This window comes from Poecile atricapillus, chromosome W, assembly GCF_030490865.1.
Source record: "Poecile atricapillus isolate bPoeAtr1 chromosome W, bPoeAtr1.hap1, whole genome shotgun sequence".
NCBI classification, from domain to species: domain Eukaryota; kingdom Metazoa; phylum Chordata; class Aves; order Passeriformes; family Paridae; genus Poecile; species Poecile atricapillus.
In genome coordinates this window covers 52,495,848-52,521,754 of record NC_081288.1, presented here as the reverse complement: position 1 = coordinate 52,521,754, position 25,907 = coordinate 52,495,848, and the positions used below count along the sequence as shown (strand labels likewise).

Here is a 25,907-nt window from a genome sequence, read left to right as displayed (position 1 = left end):
CTAGTGTTTCCAGTAGTAGTAGTAGTAGACTGCAATGCAGGTACAAATCTGGCTCTGAAAATTTTTTTTATCACCTTAGCACTTGATCAGAGTGTGAGATTAGAGTAAATTGCCTACATCAAAACCAGTCATGACTTCTTCTATTCACTGTCCTTGTAGCCAGTTTCAGAGAACTTCTATGTGTCTGCCTACACCTCGTACCTGCTCCTTGTTTATGGCTGTAGAAAGCTATAAATGGGTCAGAAACTGCTGTGGGCAGTAGTTTAGGCTGACCAGGTAACCAAATGCATGGCATTTTTTCATTTGTGTGATCAGCTGCCTTTGCCCAAAGTGGCACCTCGCTAGGATCAGATTTCTTGGTTTGCTTCCCTGTTAGACTGTGTAGGGAAACTGTAACTAGGGCATCTGGGCAGCAGAGCTCCTTACAAGCCAGGAGCAGTCTTGTAAGTCATTGATTTGGGTCAGACCACGTATGTTCAGTAAAGCTGTGCTATCCTAAGGGGGTGCTAAATCTCACCGCCCTCCTGCTATTTTTTACGTCAGCAGGCAATCATACAAGTGATCCTATAATAATTACCCTTTAACGCTTATAATTCTAATAAACAGCTATACTGTTAATCACCTTGAGTCACTCTTCAATCATTCTTTATGACTAGTTACTTAATTTTACCCTTTTTGGTAGTTGACAAGAGCTAATATATCATTCCCTGTGTGATAGGTTCAAAATGTTGCATCCTTGAGGAATAATTTCACCAGAATTACTGGAGTTTTCATCTAGCCTGAACATAAAGCTATCTCTTTTTGCAATCTTTTAGCAGTTATTGTCTGTAAAAGAGAAATCTAAGAATTCCAAGGTGTTTCTTCCCTTTTGTCTCTTGCTCATATGTATGAGCTATAGGTAGGCTAACAGAAATTAATTTCCCAGTCTTTATCACTGACTGACATAATGAATATAAATACAACTGTAGGTTCCTCCCAAATACCATTCCCAGACTGACAGTGCTTTAAAGTCCTACCCTCTTTCCAGTCATGTTCTAGTTGATAATCAGGTTTAACATCTTGGGTAAAAATTTGTCAACATATCAAATAATTTTTACATTGACAGTTGAAAATAAAAAGATGGTAGATTAAAAAAACAAGTGAATTTAAATGTAGAGCTAAGCTGTAGAGGTGAAGGACAAGAAGTGGTGAGAGCAGTGGGCATAGCATCCATAATAAACTTCATGTTTAAATATGGTGAAATCTGACCTCATTGAAGAATGAAGATGTTAATTATACACAGTCTTAAAATTTCTACAAGAAAGTGACAAAATATGTTGTAACACTTGGTAAGATGTGAAGTAGGTGCAGCTAATATACTTCTTAAATGGATAAAGGCATGTTGGAACTTGTGAACAAGTTTGTGCAATAAACAAAATGGGCAGTTACTCAAACGGCAGTCTTCTAAATGACACTGGGGCCAACTAACTAAGGTCTTTGAGGTGTTATGTTTCCCCTATGGAAACCATGGTAATCATGGGAAGGGAAGTCTGTTGTGGTTTGTGGGCAAACAGCAGTTGTAGTTTTGATTTGTGAGCTAAGGTGATATATAACACCCAGCTGGTTTCAGAGCTGGAGAAGTAAATATGCTGGTATTCCTTATGGACTGTGTAGATGCTCTTTAAATCCCCATCTAAACCAGTACTTTTAATACTTCTCCTGCCACTACTGGAGCGTAGTAAGTTAATAAATTTAATTCTTCCTCCTTGAGACCTATCATGAAGCTCTTTTGCTTCTAGTGTCTTTTGTATGGGCCTCTGTTCTCCCCAAAATCAGTGTCACTATGTATTCACAATACATTCCATTTTTCTGTCCATCACAGCCTTTACATCCATTTACTAGCAGGGAGTAACAGGGAATGAATCTACTGGTGTGGATTGTGTTTTGGGAAATAAGCATCTATAGTTAAGCTCCTATCGTAGCTTTGGAGTACTTTCAAGCTATTATAAACTTCATTAGGAATAGATGTTTATCTTTCGGAGTTTCTCCTCAGGTGCCTTTGTCTAAACTGGTCATTCTAGCGATTTTCACAGACAGGAGAACAAGATTACTAGCATTTTCCAAATATCATAGAGTATCACAATTTCAGTAGCCACTCTAGCAAATATGAAGACTTTTAAAGGAGCTTCTGGATTAGCATGGTATTTACGTTTACATATGTAATTCTCTAACTACAAATTTCCAAACAGATAAATACACTGTGTTGATGGCAGCATGTACTGCACAAGCTTCAGAGGAGAACATCTTGAACACTGTCGAACTGCTTCTATCAAGGAATGCTGACCCTAACCTTACTTGCAGGTATAGAAAACTCCACATCTGTGAATACACTACAAAGTTTAATTATCTCTGTGTAATGTAATGTGTTTATAGACATAGCTGTTGACGGTGGTTAAGATGAAGCATACGTACTTCTTGTAATTTCACTGCTGTTTGTATAAGAAAAGATTAGTATACTGACAGTTACATCTATTAGTACAATTGTTAGTCTGAATGAATAAGACTGTGATCAGCTTTATCAAGTTGTAAATATATTCTTCAGCTGAAAAAAATAAAAATCTTAATTTTTCATTTGACTGAAGTATAAGGGCAAGAAATATGTCCTCTGTCTTTCCTAAATTATATTGTTGCTTCCGCATAGGAATGGCAGTTAAATCAATTAATTTTTTAATTAAATTTATATCCTACTTTTGAATTTTTTGTGGATATCTGGCTATATTCTTTTCACAGTGTTTCCTGTAGAAAACAAAATTCTGTGAATAAAATACATTTATTCCACTGCAGTCTAGAATAATTTTGATTAAAGAGATTAAGCTCCTTTTAGAAACAAGTAATAACATCCTTCTTCAGTTACAACTTTGTCTTGGCAGTTTGAAGCAGTACATTGTGAGATGTCTGTAGTTATAAGTCCGATTAAATATTTTATTTTACATGAAAAACAAATAAATTCTGGACTGACCCCTGGATAATCTGTCTTGCCTCTGCTGAAAAAAAAAAATACTGTTTAGGTCAACTGGTTTTTCATCTAACAGAATTTTTTATCCCACACCTCTTTCATGACATTACCTGGGATATATAGACTGAGTAGAATAGAATTGAAGGCCTTTGGTTTACCCAAGTAGAATTCAATTACTCGAGGCCCTGAGCCTCACTATGAGTATAGTGCTGATAGATGGTAGGAGGAAGAGGAAGGAGGAAACAGAGTTCTGCTTAAATGCAACTGATGTCTGATACCAAATTTAAATACCATTCTTTTATTCTTATCAGACTAGAAACTGTTCATGAGAAAAGAGAAAGCTACGTACTCTGAAATAATTACATGTTGTTGTCAAATAGCTTGGTGTTAGAATAGACATCCTGTTTTAAAATATAGGGGAATCTGCATTATTAATGATGCAGAAAATCAAAGACCTAAAAATAGGTCTTTGCATTATTAACTTTGTCTTGGGTGTTGGAAATGTGAGTGAGAGTGCAGAGCTGCAGGTTTGCATTTGGACAGGCCTTTGGCTAAACTTTGGGGGAAAACAGTGTGAATGCTGACACAAGAGGTAGGAATTCTAATTTTTAAATTTTATTTGTAAAATTAGAGTATGTTTTGCATGGTTGATCTTTATATACAAATATTTATTTACTATCTTTTTTTGTTTTTAGACCTTGTGCTAACATGAGTTATTCATGCATCCAGCAGATATGGTTGTAAATTTTTCATTTTTGCAGTAGTAGTCTTTCTCAAATGAAGACATAAATTAAGTGACAATCAGAAATGTCATACTTGTGCTAAATAAAAGCAGAGGCTTGAAAAATCCAGACCTTGTTATCTCAGATCTTTGAGCTGCCTTTCCAGTATTTGGCATATGTGGATCCCATTGGGTCTGCTCAGGAAACAGCTGCTGTTTCTCATGGACTTCTTACTCTGTGTTCAGAAATGAGAATAAAACACAGTAAACTGCCTTATGTGATGATAAGGGATCAAGCAGCCTCTTTGTGGCACTGCAGTCCCATTTCACCTGTTTCATTAGAACAAGCAGGATGTCCTTGGGTGTGATTGGAACTGTCCGTGTATTGAGATTATTGTGAAAGTACTTCCTGTGTGATCATCTTAGCACAGGTGAAGAATTAAGGTTCTCATTACTTGGATTTCTCAGCATGTAAGAACCAGAATGATTCTGGGAAGCTTCTCTTTTGTCTACCACCCGCTGGAATGTGTGTGAATGCAAAACAGAATGCTTAACCTTCATGTAAGGCGGGGTTGAGTGTTTATCCTTCCTCTGTTGCACCATCAGGGCAACCAGTAGGCTCTTTTATTTCAGGTCATCTGGAGGTGGTAATACCTGGAGGGAGTGGGTATAATTTGTAAAGCGTGTGTGGAGTGGGAAAGAAACTGATTTTTGAAATGCAGAGAAAGAAGGTGAGTGTACGAATGGGTACGGAGATGGTTTCTTTGCAAGGGGATATGGTTCTGAAAAGTGTTCAGTAGCATAACTTCTGATATTTTTGCTAAATCAAAATTGGAAACTGAGTACTGGTGGCTGTAAAAACAGTTTTGTTGATGAGAATGTAATGTATCAAAGCGTAAGTGCTAGCTAAAGGGTTTTGAAAGTCAAACAAGCAGAGTAATGGCGAGGTGAAACAAGAAGGCATTGTGAGACCCGCTCTGAATAGCCATTGTAGAGCTACTATAGCCTGAATGCTTCATTTAAGCAAGTGCTACCTTGAGAAATTTGTTTTGCTTATCTCATGTCATTCACCTTCCTTTTGCTTCAAAATGTAAATTATATGCTTTATCCCTATCTAAGGCCTGGAAATCTTTAAGTAGTGTGTTTTAAAAACCTTTTTTAACCTGTAGTGCTTTCCTAAAGTTTTACTAAAGTTTGTTCTTCCAATATTACTTGTTATATAGAGTTTCCCACTTCATCACTAAATCCCACTAAGCCAGAAAATGGGCAGATAGATTATCTTCTGTTGCTGTGAGCACACTGTTGCCACTTAATTTCTCAGTTCCAGACTTAATGGGCAGCAGTGGTGTGGGGAAACTGGCTCCAAAAGCTTCTGAAGATGCTTCCTGTTTATCTGAAGCATTGTACAGTTTACAGATTAATAGACTAAAATAGTGTCTTGCAGTATCATTTCCTTGCTTTGGGATCTCAAAAGATGGAGACTAAACTCTGGGTTAAATTGTTTTCTACCTGCTGTATTTTTTTTTAGTATTATTGATACACTGGTCTTGTTAATAAACACATATACAGTTATGAGACTTCACTTAAAACTTGTCAAGACCACCAACTTGAAATAGTGAATTTTCTATAGATGTCTCCCCAGTGGAAAGAAACCCGTGTATAAATAGGAGACATCTCTCCTTCCTCTATTGAAATTTTCCAGGAAGGTGAAGTTTGTCTTGCTTGAGATCATGATCCCAAACATAAGCATGTTTATTTGTCAAGTGCAGTGAATTCTGCACCACAGATTCAGTTTAACGATGGCTATTCAGTACTTTTTTGAGTCATATGCTTGCCATCTAGGAGATAAAACTTTATCACCAGTTCTGTCATGGCTCCTGATCATCCAGGATAGGAGGCTTCGGGGTAGTAGGTCTGTTCTACTCAGCTTGTTTTGTGATGTAAATTTTTCCCTGTTTTTTCCACAAGGTGAAGTGAGCCTGTAAGAACTTCTGGTTGTATCTTTGTGTGCACATAACATACTAAGTCTTGAATGGCCCTAGAAACTGAAAAAGCTTCCATTTTTGTCTTTTTCTCCAGTCTTAATATAAAAGCAGGGAGATTTAGAGCGTGAAGCTGTGTTAAAGGATGTTTACATTGGATATTAGGAAAAGGTTCTTCTGCCAGAGGGTAGTTGGGCATGGGAACAGGCTGCTCAGGAAAATGGTCATAGCACCAAGTTTGAAGCACCAAGCTCAAGAAGCATTTGGACAGTGCCCTCAACCATGTGGTGTGATTCTTGGGCATGTCCAGGTCCAGGAGTTGGACTCTGTAATCCTTGTGAGTCCCTTCCAACTCAAAATTTTCTGTGACTCTAAAGATAAAAACAAATAAACAAAAATCTCTTCATTTGCATGGAGCCCTGTTTTTAATATAGGTGCTGAAAAACTGGATGCAAACATAGATGTTTTATTAATAAATAGCTTACATACCTTTTAAGATTTTATTTATTTACTGACTATGACTTGAGTATCATATTCAATATGGAAAAATGTGGCAAATCGTACCATACAAAAGGACTTAATGGGTATTTGGACAAGAAGGTCATCTGCAAGCCAGACTGCTGAAACGCAGCAGTTCCTCAAAATGATGAAAGGATCCTTAAGATCTGTCTGGATGATTATCATAATACTCTATGAACATTTTTAGATTGCACTGAGATGTATCAATAAGCTTAGTTTCTCCTCAACTGAAGCAGGAAAGCGGATTTGCCATGTTAAAGCTTGCTGTTGTGGTTGTGGGGGTTCATTTCAGGGTTAGGAAAACAAGGTTTGTTTTCCCCAATGCTCTTGTCTCCCTCCTGTGGCCGTACATGTAAATGGACGCTGCTTTCATGGGGTGGTTCAGTGCCCACTCTTGCACATAGAGGTACAACTTTGTGCAGCAGTGTGTGTGTTTCCATCCTGAAACAGCTTGTATCCTTTGAAAATAAAAATCAAGCCCTGAAATTAAATGCTTGCAGTGCATTTGATGGACCTTTTAAATTTTGTATGTATTGAGTTTTACTTGTAAATGGAGCAATCCTTTTAGTAGCTTTAGTGTCATTGAGTTGTTGGGTTGATTTCTGGTACCATGTCTGCAGTACTATACAGCTGTTAACTACATCATATTCTTTGGAGAACAGACTATTCTGTAGCCTCAGGGCTTTTGTTTAGTATTTTTCCTTTGAAAAAGCAGAAGATAATTGTGAAGTAGTATCGAAATTAAAAAAAAAAAAAAGGTTGAGAGCAGGAGAAATGAAAATTAAATCAGGCATGATTGGACTGGTTTTGCATCAAAGGTGATGGCATGGGAAGTTTGTCAAAGGCTACCTATCGCAGAAAAGAAATAAGCGTGGGAGTGAGTGTCCATGTTAGGCAAACAAGTTTGAATTTTGTTGCTACAAATTATTAGGTTGTAATCGACTTCTGCTCATACTTTAAAATATAGATAACTGTATATGTCTCTGTATAGACATATCCATACAGACCTATAGAGATAGTGTGATGTGTAGATACCAATTACTAATTTGAAGATGAAGATTATAGTCTTTCTCCATTTTTATAGTAATCTTCATAGGTTCACAGGGTAATTCAGGTCAGAAGTGATTTCAGAAAGTTTCTAGTCCAGCTTCTTTAAAGCTACATCTGCTGTAAAATTGGGCTGGGTTGCCATCTGGTCTTGAAATCCACTAAAGATGGAGACTAAAAAACTTCTCTGAGCAATCAGTTCCACTGACTGGCTGTGCTCCATGGTGAAATGTCTCCTCACATACAGTCAGAACTTCTGCTTTTGTAGTGTTGATAAACTAAGTTAGTTCTAGACTGATGCAAGTCTTTTTGCTTCATTACCAAGTTCCTTTATGTTGTTGGCTGTATGTCTTGAAGGTCTCATTATCTTTCATTTTGCCTATCTCTGTGTGATTGACTCTTTTCCCCTAGCATAAGGTTGTTTCAAATTTGTAATGTTACTGGATTTCATTCAGTATGTTTTTAACTGTGTTTGCATAGGACAAAACATTATCCTTGTATGAATGATCAAAACCAAAGAAAAATGTCCAAAGCCTTAGTTCTAGAAAAGCTCTCTGGAAGGAGACAGAAATTCTAAGGCAGTTGCTTGAAGACATGAATTTGGGGATCCCTCTAGTGGTCAATGAACTTAGTATTAAGAAACACAGTATTGGGAAGTCCTCCCCCCTCTCAGGTATATCCTAGCAAAATAGAATAATCTTTATTGACCAGATTTTTGACATGGAGCTATACATTACAAGCAAAATCTAGTATTTTTTCATGTAAAACAGTTGCTTTTTAAAATACAATAGATTTTAATTAAAAAAACAGTAGTAAAATATTTTGGTTTAAATCTTGTTACTTAGTAGCAACCAGAAACTCTACAATCTTTTTCCTCCAGTACTGCTTTTTTTTTTTTCTTAATTCTGCAATCTTGTTCCACCAAAGAATGTGTCATGGATCTGGGAAGATACTTTGCAAACAGAAGCTTTTGAGCTATATTTTACAATGGCTTCATCTTGTAAGCATATGTAGAACAGTAAGATCATGGCTTGGTTTGAGACAGTTCAAAGGAGAACACTTTGGAATGAGTCATCTCCTTTAAGTATTCCAGCAATCTCTCTCCACCAATAAGAGATGAATAATAAGAGGTGAAAGAGGAAAAAACATTGGTTTATTAATAAACAGAATGCTTTAACAGAAAGGCATGGGGAAAAAAACTAAGTGCTAGACCTCATACCCCACTGCAACAAAGAGAGACCTGAAATGCTGGAAACTACCTGTTCCCGAAATGAGCCTGGCAGGAGAGCTTCAGGCTTTGTAGGACCGAGTGACAGGATGGCATGAGAGCCTTCCCTGGAAGGCAGGAGCCTCACAGAGCTGTTCCAGCTGCAGACAAAGAGCTTCCCCATGGCAAGGCACGGCACAGTGGGCACAACAGGTGAAACAGCTGGGCTGGAGCCTCTTAGTGCATAAAAGCAACCTCCACACACACACACAAGGTCCCCTACTGCAAGATCTTAAAGATACTGTAATGATTATGGGGCACAGATGATTATGGGATATGATATGCTTAAGAAACACCCTAAGACAGATCAGTAGACTGCTGTCCTCATGGTTTTGGGATACAAAAAACCGAAGTAATGGGAAGGGTGGTGTCTTAAGTACTCTTTCAGCAGCTGTAGGAAACAGTAAGCTGTGTGGGAAAGAAGGTATCAACAGATACACTTCATAGAATCGTAGAATTGGCAAGATTGGAAGAGACTTTCAAGATCATGTTAGACTGACCAACAACCTGGCACCACCATAACCAGCCCTAAACTATATGCCAGAGTGCCACATCCAGGCCCATTTTGAGCATTTCCTGAGACAGTAACTCTGCTGCCTCTCTGAGCAACTCTTCCAGTGCCTAACCACTTGTTCAATGGGGAAAACAAAAAAAATTAATATCTAATCTGAACTTTCTCTGGTGCAACTTCTGTGAGCAGAAGACAGAAATGGGATAAAGGGCAAAAATATTAAGATTGTGTTTAGTTTTAGTACTTGAAAAGTTAAGATCTTTAGTATTACCTGTACATGTAATTCACTTGGGCATACTTGGGGTTACTGTTAGTAATAGGTGTGCAGCCTCTGCTATTGCATCATGCCTCTGCACAGCACTAAGAGCTGTATGATCTGTGATTCTTTTGCTTACACTGATTCTGCCAGAGAGGGTTTTGCATTTATGAACATAGTTGTTGTTTGCAATACTCGTTTTCTTGTGTATTCAGTTGTGATTTATATCTTGCCCTTGATGAAACTGCAGATTTTTCCAAACTTTGGATTGAAATTATTCTGCATGTAGAACACATCACTTAGACTGTGCCTTTTAAAAATATTTTTTTAAATTAAAATTGAAGTGTGGAACCTTTATTTTTCCTTTATGCATTTTGGTGTACTCTATTTTAACTGGCACCTTTTCTTTCAGGAAGCAAATGACTGCACTGATGTATGCAGCTAGAAAAGGCTATCCTCGGGTTGTTGCTTTTCTTGTTGCTCATGGATCACACATAAATGCCCAAGATGAAAATGGATATACAGTAAGTGATTTATTTTGTGTGTTGTATTTAATGATAAAGAATTTAAAAAGAGAGTATCCACTAGCTTGTTTTGAAGTACAGCTTTCTGAGAAACATTCCTCATAATTTTCTGCTTTAACACTACTTTGAGATCCTCTTGCATTAATTAAGTCTTTGTCTCCATATTGCACCATGCTTTATTTATTGAAACTGTTGGTGTTTGCTTCATATGTAAAATTGGTAAAACAAAGTTGTTCTTTGCAGGCATTAATATGGGCAGCACAGCATGGACATAAAAGTGTAATTTTGAAGTTGCTTGAGCTAGGAGCTGACAAAAATCTACAGACCAAGGATGAAAAAACAGCAGCAGAGCTAGCAAAAATCAATAAACATTTAGAGGTATTTAATTTCTCTTAGAAATGCAAATTCTGTGTTTTGTGTCAAAAATCTGTTAATTAATTGTATAATTTTCAGTAGAAGTATTACTTCAATAACTACATTATAGCAGCTAGTTGAATACTATCGCTTTTATGTTTATAACAGACTATTTTTTGTGATATCACAGCTTTTCACAGTGCTGTAAAGGCTATACTGTAGTGTTTTGAAACCTTTTTTCTTTATTCTTTCAGAATCATTGACTTTAGACGTAGAATGCAAAACAAGGGATTATTCATGTTTGCCCTGTTGATATGAGAAGTAGAAAATTGTGTTGTTTTTTACCTATCTGCCAAAGTACATGAGAGAATGCTGATATCAAACTGATCTGTAGAGTATAGTTTCACATTGAGTTTGGAAGTGAAAAGCTAAAGCCAAAAAAAGTGAAGTTGGTATTAGCCATTTTCAAAATCTGTTCTCTGGAGGAAGGTGTAAAATAATGTAAATTTGCCCTCAGATCATGGAAAGAGCCGCTGCTAATTACCAATGTAGAGAGCTACTGAAACATGTGTTCTCCTAAAATAAATACATTTACTGCTGTTATCAGATGATACATGGTAGATCAGTCAGACCATATTCCTGTGTATTTTGTTCTGAGTTGCTCTTACCAATGATGTGGCTTTTTACACTGGCTCTTCAAAAATGTATAATTCACTCTTAAGAATTGCAATTTACAGCTTTTTTTTTCTTACCTTTTCTTTCTTTTTTTTTTTTTTTTTCATTTCCCTGCCAGACTCAAGGGCTAGGCAGGAGCAAAAATGATAACTATGCGCAGAGCTGTCAGTGGAAGCCAACAAGATCTGTGTCTGAGGCTCAGTGATCTGCTAGCTCAGGTTACTGGAAAGGGTTACAAATGCTTTCTGCCTTTGATAAACAACTTGTTCAGCAAGTTGCAGCCATAGTCTTTATAACATGACTTTCTCTGACATGGAGGGAATACAGGCTTGTCACACTTGAGAGATGGCTCTTGCCTCTTGACCTGAAGTCCTGACTTTCACACAATTGGTGCAAAGTCTTGCAGATGGTATTGAGATATTTAATGGTCATGAGCTGCTTCTAGCTTCAGGGTCTGCTTTCAGGCTGTTGACAACCCGTGGGGCTGTCATACAGATGATGTCTGCAGAAACTTTCTGGGACGAAAAATATTTTTCTTTTGTGTTATTCTGGATTTGTCTGGGAGTTACTTTTCTTCCAAACAGCCTGTAGGATGTTGTGGTTTAGGATTGTCACCAAAACAGTGTTGATAACTCACCAGTGTTTCAGCTATTGCTGAGCAGTGTTTGTGCAGAATCAAGGCCATCTTTGTTTCTCACTCTGCTCCCCATTTCTAGCAAGTAGACTGAGAGTGAGCAAGAGGTTGGGAGGGGGCACAGCCCTGGGCTGCTCACTCCAGCTGACACAAGGGGTATTCCATGCCCTCTAACATCATGCTCAGCAATAAAATTGGAGAGTGAGTGGCCATTCGTCTATTGGTGGGAGGTGGCAAGTTCCTGCTTTTGCATCACTTAGCTTTTGGGTTTGGGTTTTTCTTCGCCTTCACGTATCAAATTGTATTAGCTCAGTCCATGAAGTTTTCTCACTTTTCCATGTCTCATTCTCCCCATCATGCTGGCCTCAGTAGGGGTTTATTTGCCAGCCAGCATCAAGCCACATACTTGTGTGTCTGTATATAGAACTGGCTAGTCCAGTTTTAAATTTCTGGCAAGTGGTTTCACTATTCTTTCAGCTTTATTGAGGTTTTATTTCTTTTGCTGAATTTTCTTGTAACTATCTCAAAACCCACAGAGAGGCAGTTCAATGTCTGCAATCCATCACTACTGCATAGTGATGCCTAGCAGAAGGCTTCTTCTTTGATCAGTTAGAAGAATCCCTTTCTGTCAGATATGGTTAACTTAGATTGTCAGTTGTAAATTGATAAATGTTATGTTTATATATGCACTAGAAATGGAGACATTAAAAGAGTCATATGACTTGTGTTCTTTAGAGAACTTATTGCATTGAGTGTGTAGAATTCTTGCAAACAAGCAGCAAAAAATACTGTGTTGGTGTTTGGCTTTTTCTGTAGTGGCAGATGCTTTTTTTAGACCATATGATAGACACCACTCTGCTCTGTGTTCATCGTTGTGCTGGAATTTAGTTAATTCAGAAACACTATTGGTGAACTCCTAGTTTAGTCTTGTTACACCTTGTTATAGGTGTATGCTTTAGAGAAGTGGCAGATGTTTCATGTTCGCTGTAAGTAGTAATTGATTGTAATCTTACTCCTATATATTTTTTTTACATTTTGAGTTTTAATAATAATTAATTCATTTTGACTGTTCCAGATATTTAGTTTGCTCTCTTTGGCTGCAAATCACATGCAAGGGAGATACCATAAAACAGTTGAGCAAGAGGCTATCTGCAAATTTCTGACTGCTGTCTCTGACCACAGTGTTGGGTAAATACAGTTGTAGTGTAATTTTAGCTTATAAAAATTCCTAAGAGATTGTATTTGTTCATATCAATGCTTAAGTTGTTTTGATACATAATGTGTTTTGTTTGGAATACTACCAAGAGTCCACAGTAAGTATATTAATGTTCGATCAATTTTTCAAGATTACAAAGTTCCTTGGCAATATAAACAAAAAGCATGCTCTAGATTTTTCTTTCCTCTCATTTAGTGTAAAGTATAGGAGAGCCAGTGTCGCTTCATTTCAGCTCTGTTAAATTTGTATGCTCCCCTGTTGCATACTTCTTGTTCTGTGCTTAGATAAAATCTTCATTATCACGTTAAATTTTTGATGCTTTCACTGAATGTCTGTTCAGCTTCATTGCATCAAGAAGAGCTATGCCATTTTCTTTTTTCCTGAATCAATTGGAAAGTCATAATTAAGTATGAATACCAGTTGAGCTCTGGAAGTTTTGGCAGTGTGCCCCTGACACTGAGGATTGAAGGTGCCTTATGCCTGAAATCAGTACCTGCTTCAGCAACTTCAGAGATTCCTGATATGATTTTGTACAAGAGCATGGCTAAGAAGTCCTCAACAAACCAACCGCTTGTGTCCTTCAGCTTGAGCTGCATGGTCTTAAAAAGACAGCTTGCAGTGCCCATAGTCTGTTCTGATTGGTCATAATGCCCCTGCTCAGCTAGTCCTGCTGAATTTGAAATGCTCCAGTTTTGTAGCATTAGGCTGATGGGAGTTCACAATGAGGTGGTCTCAGACAGAGTACTTCAGGCAAAGCCTCACCAGATTCTGTTTTTAGAATCATTTCGATTGGAAAACACCTCCACGAGGCCAACCCTTGACTAAACATTACCAGCCAACTGAACCTTAATACTAAGTACCATGTCCAGTCATTTCTTGAACTCTTCTAGGGATAGGGTGGCTCAACGACTTCCTGGGCAACCTGTTCCAATGCTTGACCGCCCATTCAGTGAGGAAATTCTTCCTGATATCCTGCCTGACCCTCCCTTGGGTCAGCTCTCATGTTCTGTTGCTGGTTGTCTGGGAGAAGAGGCCAATCCTCACCTGGCTACAGCCTTGTTTCAGGCAGCTGGGAGTGATAAGGTCTCCCCTGAGCCTCCTTTTCGCTGTGCCAAAGAACCCCAGCTCCCTCAGCCGCTCCTCGTACAACTCACTCTCCAGACCCTTCACCACCTTTGTTGCCCTTCTCTGGACACACTCCAGCCCCTCAATGTCTGTCTTGTAGGGAGGGGCCCAGAACTGGAAACAGAACTTGAGGTGTGGCTTCACCAGTGCTGAGTGCACAGGGGCAATCTCTTCCCTGGTCGTGCTGGCCACACAATTTCTGATCCAAGCCAGGATACTATTGGTCTTCTTGGCCACATGGGCACACACTGGCTCATATTCATCTGTCACTGAGCATGCCAAGGTCCTTTTCTGCTGGGCCACTTTCCAGACACTCTTCCCCCAGCCTGTAGCACTGCATGGGGTTGATATGATCAAAGGGCAGCACCCAACACTTTGCCTTATTGAACCTGATAGAGTTGGCCTTGGCTCGTTGATCCAGCCTGTCCAGGTCCCTCTGCAGAGCCTTGTAACCCTCCATCAGATCAACGTTCTCACCCTGCTTGGTGTCATGTGTGAACTTACTCAGGGTAACCTCGATCCCCTCATCTGGACCATCGATAAACTATTAAACAGGACTGGCCCCAACACGGAGCCCTGGGGAATACTACCAGTGACTGCCAGCTGAATGTAACTCCATTCACCACCACTCTCTGGGCCTGGGCATGCAGCCAGTTTTTAACCCAATGGGCTGCCAGCTTCTCCAGGAGAATGCTGTGGAAGACAGTATTGGAGGCTTTACTGAAGTCCAGATAGATAAGACAACATCCACAACCTTTCCCTCATCTACTAGCTGGGTCACCTTGTCTTCAGAGGAGGTCATGTTGGTCTAGCGGGACCCATCTTTCTTAAACCTATGCTGGCTGGGTCCCTTTCCTTGGCTGCCCTGTACGTGCCATGTGATGGCACTCAAGATGCTCCTTCAGTTTTTGAGGGGAAGAGGAGGCAATCCTTCGTTTCAGGGCGTACAACAAGAGAGAGCAAAGTATCGTCGTAAGTCAGGATTTTGGATAGAGTTTGTTGTAGCAAATGCAGTAGTCCTTTCAGGATTTTGTAGGATTTGCTCTTCCATTTAATTAATTTCATTACAGTTTATCTGATTGTTTAGTTATTTTTCCTCATATACTTTTATATCCATTGGTAGAGTGGTGAACAACATTGATATTTTATATTTGTTTACAAGTGTTAAACTCTGAACCTACAGTTCAGTGTTAACTACTTCCTCAGTCTACCTTTGGAACATCAGTCTTCTGTCAAGTTTCTTGATGGAGTAATTTCCACTATTTTTAATTACAGACAGTCCTGTTTTCTTGTTAACATTTTTTGGCTTAAGTGGAACCAGAAGGGTATCAGTTGTGGACTGAATCCAATTAATATGAATGTTGTCTGATAAGAATACATAGTTACCTTCCTTAACCCCACTTCCACATTTTTCAGGCTTTTGTGACCCAACTTTAAGGTTCATTTGGAATGTTTTGTGACTTAAAATGACCTTTATGTACAAAAGTCATCTCCTTTGGGCTCAATTCAACTTCCTAGACAGAAAAGACATCTATAAATTTTTGATAGATTAAGTTATATGCTTATAAGGTACTTCTGTCATCAGCAGATGTGTGTGCCAGCTTCAGGTTCCTCCCAAGTGCTATGTCTGGGAAGCTTTTCTGTAACATTTTGTTATGGATTTATTGTTTTTTTCTTTTTTTAATTTCCACTGTTTCTAACTCCAATCTCATTAATTTTCTTTACAGTTCCTATTCAACTTTTCATGACATGGAAGTGTTTTTACATGGTCTTGGTCTAGAACACATTAGAGGATTATTGGAGGTAATTTTGTGGTATATTTGCTACCTGTGAAGTAATCTGTGAAGGCAAAATGCACCTACTGCATAATAAAAAAGTTATATTACCATTAATATATTAGTTAAAGTAAATTCCTTAAACAGAAATTTATTTATAAAATGGGAGGTTAAACTGCAGTGGACTGAATTGGATTTCTTGATTATGTGCATTAGTCACAACAATTGATATTTCTAAACTAGACAGAACTTTCATTGCTTCAATACTGATGTTTTGTACCTAGTTTTGTTCCTGAAAACTGAAGTAAAAGAGGGAAGAAAATCAAGTTAAAACTGTTTTATTCTTTTTGAATATTTTGAATATGTTGAAATTCTTTTTGATGGCAGAAACCCCTTTTTTTTCTACAGGAACAAGGTATAACTTTAAGACAACTTCTGATCATGCAAAAAGATGACTTAATACAGGTCAGTTTGCTACTTTAGAATTTAATTTAATTTTGCCTCTTTTTTAAATGTTTTTAATGTCTTAACTTCTCATTATAAATGTCTAACCTTGCAAGAATTCTTTCAGCATCTTCTACAACTTTTTGAATTTTAATATTAGTATAGACAGGGTTTTTCTGAAGTGTGTAATCTCACAGACCAATGAGTGATTGGGGTGAACTGGAAATAGTTCTAGTTTAAGTTTTAGTTGTTACCATTTTTAGGTTTTAATTGTGATTTCTCTGAAGGAAAATCAGTGCTAGGAATAGCAGTAGATAATACTAAACAACTAATTTAGATGTGCTCCTCCTTTGTGAGGTGGTAATTTTTGTTGGAGAAAAAAGAGCTCTTTTACATTTAAATTGTTTAAATTGTAGAATCTTATATCCCATGTAGGTTTGTAAAACCTTATGCCCCCCCAAAAAAGGGAGAAAAGAGAAGATTTTGTGTCTTACAGTTTACCGTAACTGGGAAGGTTGTTGTTTTGCTGTTTGCAAAGGTTAGTATTTTGGCTAAACAATGCATTATTACAAGGCTTCAGTTCTCAGTTGGGATGTGGTGGTTGCTTTTTTTTATTCTTTGTTGGAATTTTTCTTGTGAGACGTGAAAGGACTTCCTGTGCTTACAGGGGGGTGCTATAATAAAATCCAGTTATAGGAGTCTGATTGGAACAACTTAAGTACTTCAGGCTGCAGGATTCTTCTGAGCACCCTGTACTGGGGAGGTTTGGAATCTCTGGTCTGGGATTCCAAAGACACCTTGTAAAAACAGCAGCTTAAAGACTACTCCCTGCTACTGGAGCTAGGCATGTCTTAGTGTCAGCCTTATTTTCTCCTAATCCTGGTACCAAGGAGGTGTGTGTTCTGGCAGCTGGATCCAACGTTGTATTCCTTTAGAGTGGACAAGTTACAAGGACAATCAACAAGGATTGTTTTTCTTGATGTTTTGTCTTGTAACTGAGTAATTCATTTTTCTGACAGAAGTCACAAGTAATTCTGTATTCTCAGGGGGTGTTCACATAGGGAGCTTTGTCAATGAAGAGATTTTTAGGAGTTGATCTAGGGCAAAATATTGTAAGACATGTCAGTATGTTTTCATGTTACTGCTTTTCTGAGGCCTCAGGATCATTGGACAGCATCCTGGTGTCCTGGAATTTTTAGAACTCTAAAGCCCCTATTGATAGTAGTTTTGTCATTTAAAGAGACTCTTGTGGATTTCTTCTCAATATTTTGTGAGCTGCTGTGTTGAGCATGATTGCGTTAAACTGGTCTGAGTGTATTATCATATTGATCACTTGCTTTAGTATTGTAGTTATCACTTGTTTTTGTTCAGGAAACATTGTGGGAAGAGGAGAGAATTGTGGACTTCAGTGAATGGCTAAGCTTTATGGTTCCCTCTGCAAAGACGTGTAATTTCATTCAAAATAATAACTCTGTTTCAGTGTTCTAAATTGTTTGAGGCTTGCTATTATGAAAGCAAACAAAGCTTTGAACAAATTGAAATAACTACATGGATCAGCTGCTTCTACACAGGAAGATAATATCTGTAAGAATTTAATTGCTTTGTCTGCTAGCTGTGCAACAGCAGGAAACAGGAAAAATAAGTCATGCTTTGTGCATGGACATAAATTAATTAGTGAGTCTTCAATTGAGGAGACATTAAAAAATGGCATAACACTCCTGGCTTATTAGCACTTCATAAGTTATCCTAAATTCTTTATGCAGTCTAGTTTTAGAGCTCTGCTAAGGGTTTCTCCCCGCACTGCTGATAGAACAAATCTAATCTGTTTCCTTGTAACTTCAGAGTTGAAAGTTTTTACTGTGATAGCAGACCTTCAGCTAACAGCCAGCTGTTTTAAAGAGCCTGGATCTTATTACTACAAAGATTAATGATGACCTCTGATGAATGCCTCTGAACCAAGCTGCTTTGTATCCAGAGAACTGGGGAGAAATCCTGTCATTAACATGATATGCTTTCCTCCATCAAACAATATAGGAAGATATTTTCTCTGTAAATATCTTTATCTGTGTTCCACAACAGAGCCTAAACAATGAGTCTATCAAGCTGAAATCCTTGCATTCCTTAACCTTATAAACTGTTCCATTCTGGAAAAAATGTGTTCAATATACTGGGACATGTCTATTCAACATTTGGAGGTTTTTGTCTGCACTACTAATGAGGCTCACATTTTTTATTTTGTTTTAAGCATTTTTCTCGTAAAATAACAAGAGAAGTAATTTTACTTCTGGATGCATTTAGGACTAATTTTTTTTTCTTACATTTTATTTAGTTTAGAATAAGAGAAATTGGTGTCTTGTTTTGGATTTGAGAATGTATAATGAAAACTTGACACATCAAAATTCAAAATATAATCCAGAACTTTAACTACATAATTGGATAATTATCTGGTCTATGTATGTCTGTATCACAGTTCCAGGACTCATTCCTCTGTCCCCACTCTGAAAAAAGCATTTAATATTTGACAGAAATGTGTCAGATTATTAAAATTAGTGGTTACTTGGGCAAAGTGGCATTGATGTCAGGTTTGTGCATAGCTTGACTGGTTTTATCTGTGCAGTATATAATTTTTTAGGTGTTGAGGTAATCTTATTCACCTCTTGTCACATTCATGCTGGAGTGAACTTGGGACTTGGATTTCAAGGGGCTGCTTTGTATGTATTTAAGTAAAGAAAAAAAATAGGTGTTCCTAGAGTTGGTCTGGCTAAAATTGACAGTGCTTATAGTCTGTTTTACAGATGTAGCCAAATTATTGTACAGCACTTGTGCGTTCTTAAACATGGCTACTTCACAATAATACTTGCATAATTTGGACTGTAGAGCACAAGTGAACCAACACCAATCTAAAAATTCACTTAACCATCAAGAAGGGCTTATTGCGCTTTGGTTGCTCCATGCATTCATTATTGCATGAACTGTCAGGTTCTGGCCCACTTCATGTTCTTGCAGAGATGCTCTAGAAATTGGGAAGTAGTTTGGACTGATCTATCAACCTTCCGTCTCTTAACATCTGCACCTTTTACCACTAAGTGCAGAATTACTATGGTGGTAGAAGGCTATAGTGACATTTATCACATTCTTTGCTTCCTGACATGTATTTTGAAGATGTGGTGGTGCTTAGTGATCCATTTGCAGAAGAACAAAATGATGTTTTATTTCTAGGGGAATTGTATCCTGACTTGCTGGTTTTGGGAATGAGGAGGTAGAGTCAAAAGCAAAGGCAGTCTTCACAATAGTTTCCTACGTTAAACAAGACAGTTTTAATTCCTCAAGAATAACTGCTATTGTAGAAATCTGCTTACTTATTCATGATAAAATGACTGCTGTAATGCTTTGTAAGCCTTAAGAAAATATTAGTTCATACCAGATAGGGCTTCACAAGGCAAACCTGAGAACTAATGAATTGAGCAAACTTACAGCTCAAGACAAGTGAAGCAAATTATTTATTGGAAACCCAGATCTTTCTGTCTTAAGGCTGCTAGTGGTATTTGCTAAAAAGACTTCAGTACAATTTATTCAGGCACCCATGGAATCCTATTACAAACTCAAAAGTTCTTGACACCTGTAGTTAAATTCCCAATTAATCTTGTTGGGATTTTTCATTACTGAAGAACTTACTTGTCTATAAACCTAAGATGGTTTTGAAATGCTTAACAGTACACTGGTGAGCCCATAGTTATTTGTTGCCTCTAATTGATGGAGAACCTGGAGGACAGTTTTTTGCAGTCACAATGAACAATGGGTGTCAGAACATTGTGTCTCAGATAAAAGCAAGCATTTCTCTAGGCACAATCTCTTCCCTAGAATGTCGATCTGATGTGGATTATCAGCTGTTCATTCAAAATTCTTTGTGACAGAAATTTGGGAGACTGCATCTTCCAGATTTCTGGGGGTGCAGAAGGTAACTTCAAGTCCTTAGAATATCAGTGAGGATCCCATATGGTCTAAGTTTGGAGACTCTGTGATTGTTGAGTCTCAAATACCAGAGTCGTCTACTCCTGTAGAGTCAGGTACTCCAGCTGGCACCTTAGGAGCAAAGTCAAGAGATTTTTCACTTGTGTGAAGAGGCATCTTAGGGCTGCTAACACCAGAAGTCCTGCATTGCACAGCAGCCTGTCAGAGGAGCAGGGGAAATACTGAATGTGTAACAGAAGCATTTCCCTTTTAACAAATGAGCTGTTCTTATTCTTTAAGTGTTCTACAAGAAAACTCTCAGCCTAGGATTTAAATATGACTTAAAATTTAATCTGAGATACTTGATGGATAGCACATCTGCCAGTGTTTTCTGCTCCAGGCATCACTTGGAGAATCTGTTACACAGTATATATCTTTTGTGTTTTCCTCCAGTTAAAAAAGATGTCTTCCTGTAAAATTCTCCATTTAATTCTGATTTGATAGTTTCTACTCTTTCTTTCTGAGTTAATTATTACCATCATGATATTTTGTTATATTGCTGTCAGAGATGACTCAGATCATTCTGAAATGGGGAGCCTAACAAGACTGGGGTAATACTTAGGCAAACTGCTATTATTTTTTTCAATCAACTCTAAACCGATTTTCTGAGTAACCTGTGCAGTTTCAGTTTGGCAGTTCCTTATCTTTTGTCATTTTGTTCTGCACCATTGAATATTTTCTGTGGTTTTATTTTTTCCTTTGTCACTTACATACATTATAGCTGGTTGCAATAACTTAAAAAGAACTTCTTTTAATTCTTAATATTTAGAAGCTAGCAAAATGTGTTACTGTACTGTTGTGTCTAGTAAATTTAAAAGTAAATAATATTTGGAATTGCTCTTTAAATTTAGATTGGCATTACAAATGCTGGAGATCAGCAGAAACTCCTAGATGCTATTAACGATCTGCAAACAGAAGAAAAAAAATTTGAAGACCTCTCTGAAGTGATGAAGCTGGAATTGAGGTATTAACAGTATATCTAAGGAAATGGAAGTGAAATATTAACTATTTAAGGTGACTGTGTTATTTTCTGTGGCTCAAAGGTAAAATTGTCTCACACCCTTATCTCTTAATGCAAAACATTCATGAAAATATGCAAATCAGTGGATTATGAGAGTTGGTGGTGGGTGTGTTTTGCACAAAGAAAGTTGGGAGCATAGACAAGGTGGGCTCTGTTAGTCTTCCAATCAAATCTGTCTGATTGTAAGATGCAATTAAAAAAAATGCAGGAGGGAGAGATGCATGCAACTTCTACATAGGCCTTTAATTTTCAACTCATAAAATAATACCTTATACATGTATATCTTAAATCATAAATGCTACTTCTCTTTAGATTCCAGATTTTGTCATTGTTTTCCGCTGGATGCAGTTTTAACTGGTTTTTAAAATATATCATCTTTTTATCTTACCAGTTAAGCAGTTTAGAAGCTATTTTCCCTATCGTAGATTATATAATTCAGTAGGTTTATAAGGAAAAAATTTTTTAAGAAGGTGTTACTCCTTCAGACCCCCATTCCAGCTTGATATTTTTTCTCATTATACTATTAAGGCATCAACTCTGCAACACCTCTCATTCTTTAGTATAGTCTTGTGCAGCACCATGAAAGCCAGGCCATGGAGCTGAGAGGTACATTCCTCAGCAACCTTATTAAACTTAGTAAGTTCCCTAAGCACTGCTAGAGCTCTCCACATCCAGTACAAAATGAAAAATTAAGAATATGGTAAGGAGTCTTAAGGTTTCTGAAATCTCTTATCCTGGAAGTACTTTTTTTTTTCCTGGAAGATACACCTAGACCTGCATTTAAATCCCATGCCCATATCTTTCCTCTTCTAAGTTCCCAAACTTACAGAAGTATAGCTACTAAAAATGGATTAAATAGTAACAGTTCAGTTCCTCTTTGAAGTGTGTATATCCCTCTTGACTAGTGATTTGGCAGCTGTGCTGGAACTCTCAGATACCCCTTCCCTCTCCAAAGTACTGGGGAGAGCTGTCTGTACGATTTGAATGCTGTAAGGCTAGAGTCCCTGTTAGTTATGTTGTTCATCAGCCCAAAGAATGTGCTTGGGTTCAAATTCAGTCTGTGCATGTCTCCATGCTTTGGAGGGAACTGAATTGCACCGACACTGCATTAGCAGTCATGTTAATGATCCTGCCATTGTGTTGTTAGAGTCCCAGTTCCATGAGACTGTCCAGTACGTATTCCACTCCCAACCAGTCGTTCATACAGATTGCTCCCAGTGCTGGTGCTGTGCTGGTATTTTATCCATTACTTGGTGTATGAAAAAGAGACTTTGTGGCCTGCTTGAGGAACATTTTTGCAGCACAATGCAAAGTTTGAGCTGTTGGACTTGGGAGGATGTACAAGGCATTTGAGGAAGCTCTTGAAAAACTGAGATGGGCTGGGAGAGTGGAGAGTTCATGTCCTGATAGAGGACTTTGATGTTTCTTCTGGTCTGTGAAGAGATTTCATTCAGAGACCACTCAAAGATGAGGAATTGGTTGGATATTCACACTGGGCAAGAGCTGTAGGCAATGGCTCAATGTCCAGATGAAGACTAGTAACAAGTGACACTCCTCAGGGGTTGGTGTTGGGACTGGTGGTGTTTAACATCTCTGCTGTAGACATGGAGACTGGGACTGAGTACACCCTCAGTATGTGTACCAATAACACCAAGCTGTGTGGTGTGTTGGAGGGAAGGGATACCATCCAGGCAGACCTTGACAGGCTTGAGTGGTGGGTGCATGAAGTTCAGCAAGCCTGAGTACAGGCTGGACAGAGAATGGATTGAGAGCAGCCCTGAGGAGATGGACTTGGGGATATTGGTTGATGAGAATCATAGAAACACAGAATATCCTGAGCTGGAAGAGACCCGCAAGCATCATCAAATTCAACTGCTGGAAGAAGCTCAATGTGCCCCAACAAATGCACATTTGCAGCTCACAAGGCCAACCATATCCTGGGCTGCATCAAAAGAGGAGTGGCCAGCAGGTCGAGAGGGGATTCTCCCTGTTTGTTCCGCTCTTATGACATTCTACCTGGACTACTGCAACCACCTCCAAGACCCCCAGATGAGGACATCAGCCTGGAGGGAGTTCAGAGGAGGGCCATAAAGATGACCAAGAGGGCTGGAGCACCAGTCCTATGAAGACAGGCTGAGAGACTTGGAGATGTTCAGCCTGGAAGAGAGAGGACTGTGGGGACACCTTAGAGAGACCTAAAAGGGGCCTACCAGCAAGCTGAAGAAAGACTTTTTACAAGGGCATGTAGTGATAGGACAAGGGCGAATTGCTTCAAAATGATGGAGGACAGCTTTAAATGAGATGTAAGGAAGAAATTCTGTACTGTGAGGGTGGTGAGATACTAGAGTAAGTTGCCCAGAAAAGCTATGGGTGTTCCATTCCCAGAGGCGTTCAAGACCGGGTTGGATGAAAGCTTCAGCAATCTAGTCTAGTGGAAGCTGTCCCTGTCATAGCATTGGCAGAGGGATTGGAACTAAATAATCTGTAAGATCCCTTCCAACTCAGACTATTCTATGATTCTGTAATTCTCCATCAAAACACCTGTGTACTTTCAGAAGAGCTGCAAACATGTACATGTGCTGCAAGAACATCTACTGCATGTACTGCAAGAACTAAAGAACTAAAGTTCCAGCATACAGGAGGATATAAAGCAGTATGATATGGAAACAGTATATATACTTTAACACCATCTAGGCCGTTTGTATTAAAATGGAGACTTTGCTGCTGAGCTGAAGTGGTAGACCAGGAATCTGTTAGTGCCTTTGGAAACAGGTATTGACTCTTCAGCAAGCAAAAATTAGCTACAGTTTAAGGGGACTTTTCCCAGTTCAAGCTTTATGCATTTTTTTTTTGTTAAAATATATGTTTTTTTCTGATTGTTCCACAGTAGTGTTTAGTACATTATATTCAAGCAGAGCAGCTTAAAAATTTGAATAGAGGGAGTAAGTAGAGAAATCCAAAAATTACCCATTCACTGTGTGTGGCCAAATACAGTGAAATACCCACGCAGTATCTGGTGCAGTCTCACACACCGGTGACATACCTTATTCCTAGTATAGTGTGGGTGTAGATCATATGTAGTTCTCAAAACCAGAAAATAATTGAAGATTGATATATGCAAAATATTCCAGCATTTCAGTCATGGCAAGCACTGCATAATTTTTTAGAAAATTGTCTGACATGTATTCTAGGTATCTGACCTTTAGACTAAAATCTTTGGCAATGTTTACATGCCATTATATAAAGATTTTACTTCTCATTTGTTCAAAGTCATTCTGTGAGAAGGAGAATCAGTCATTAAGTCATAGAAAAACTAACATAGTAGAAAATCTTGAACTGATTGATTATAAACTTATGGAGTGTCTAGCAGTGTTTAGCCACTGATGTTTTGACAGCCTTTAATTCTTTTTTAAAGTGATAATTTTTTGAAGACATTATTTCCATTTCTAAATATAAGAGCATGTCATTGCAACAGGTATAAAATTCTGTGTTAAGATGGGGAGTTTTTTAAGAGCTATGGTTTAGTGAAGTAGTATGATAGAATAAATGTTTTTTTCCCCCCATCCTAATTCAAGTCCATGACAGACTTTATATTTGCCAAGAATCCTTTCAGAATTCCAAAAGATAATTTCCTTTGTGATAAAACACAAAAGGTGCCATAACTGATCCCAGACAGCTAAAAAGTTATCTCTCTAAGTAGAAGAAAATATTTGTAATTATGGCTTGGCTATAGTAATGTGGGAGAAGCTTTCGGACTATCTCCAGATGTTTAGTGTTTGGGTTCTTTACCTGAAATACTCAGTTTAATTACATTTTTCTGAAACAAGCAATAGTTTATTTTATGAAAACAAACCAATAGGCTTTTGTACTTCCCGATCTTCATGAAAACCACATGCAGTATTGGTTTTAAACCTCCAACATGCTTATTAATGCTTCTATATATTTCTGTTTTAAATGTTAAGTTTTAACAGTTCAGCACTATTGCAAATCACAGATGTCCTGAGCAGAGGCAGAAATTCTAATGATCCTGTGCCCAAAGTTGAAGGAAAGCACTCAGTTACACTCTATGGCCTAAATTCCATCTTCATTTAGATACTTGCACTGCATTGGCCTGTAGATTAATTTACCTGTTTCACAAATTTCCTGGATACCATTTTGCCCTCAGAAGCAAGAAGCCAGTGGTGTGAGTATGTTGCATTTAGGTTTAATAGCAGATTACCTGGACAATGGAGGAGAACGGAGTCTGAATTAGTTTATTAGAGCCTATGAATCTTCAGAACAGGAAGTTCTGCAGTAAGAATTGTAATTGTCTCTTGTTTTGGCCCTGCCTGTCATTCCCCCAAATAGCTTAGAGTCAGCAGAAACTTTCCTGCTGGAGATACAGACACTTCTCAGGAGTTTCAGGGTTTTGAGAGCTCACTCTGTAAAAGCAATTGGATGATCTTCCTTGCCTTTCTTCCCTCTTCTGGTGAGTGGCAACAAATTTCTGGCCAGCACCATGACTTATGACTGAAATTCTCAGACATTACAGTAGAGTCAGTGTCATGTGGAAGCTCTAGAAACTTAAAGCTGAAAATAATCTGTTAATTTTTTCTATCCTTCATTCCACTTTTTGGAGACATGGGTCAAACTAATTTTGAGAGTTATCCTCCTGGTTTATATTTGAGTACCAAGTAAGAATTTTCTTCAAAATAGATAACATCAGGTATTTTAGGCTCTCAGTTACATGTTTCTGGATCCAAGGGCCAAGCCAGTATTACTGAATTCTTATTTTCTTCAATTCTGTTGGAGACTAAATGACCCTAAACCTAGTCATTTCAGTCCTAGCTC

The 25,907-nt window shown here is 38.1% G+C and overlaps 1 protein-coding gene across 1 annotated transcript in view; it reads left to right on the top strand.

Moving 5' to 3' along the window:
- Positions 1-25,907, top strand: part of ASZ1 (ankyrin repeat, SAM and basic leucine zipper domain containing 1) — a 34,264-nt gene that overhangs the window by 5,476 nt on the left and 2,881 nt on the right. The window contains exons 4-10 of the mRNA XM_058863080.1: positions 2,229-2,340; positions 9,711-9,822; positions 10,066-10,200; positions 12,561-12,673; positions 15,554-15,629; positions 16,010-16,066; positions 20,908-21,020. Of these exons, the coding sequence (XP_058719063.1) occupies positions 2,229-2,340; positions 9,711-9,822; positions 10,066-10,200; positions 12,561-12,673; positions 15,554-15,629; positions 16,010-16,066; positions 20,908-21,020 (718 nt within the window). The remainder of the gene's footprint in view (positions 1-2,228; positions 2,341-9,710; positions 9,823-10,065; positions 10,201-12,560; positions 12,674-15,553; positions 15,630-16,009; positions 16,067-20,907; positions 21,021-25,907) is intronic.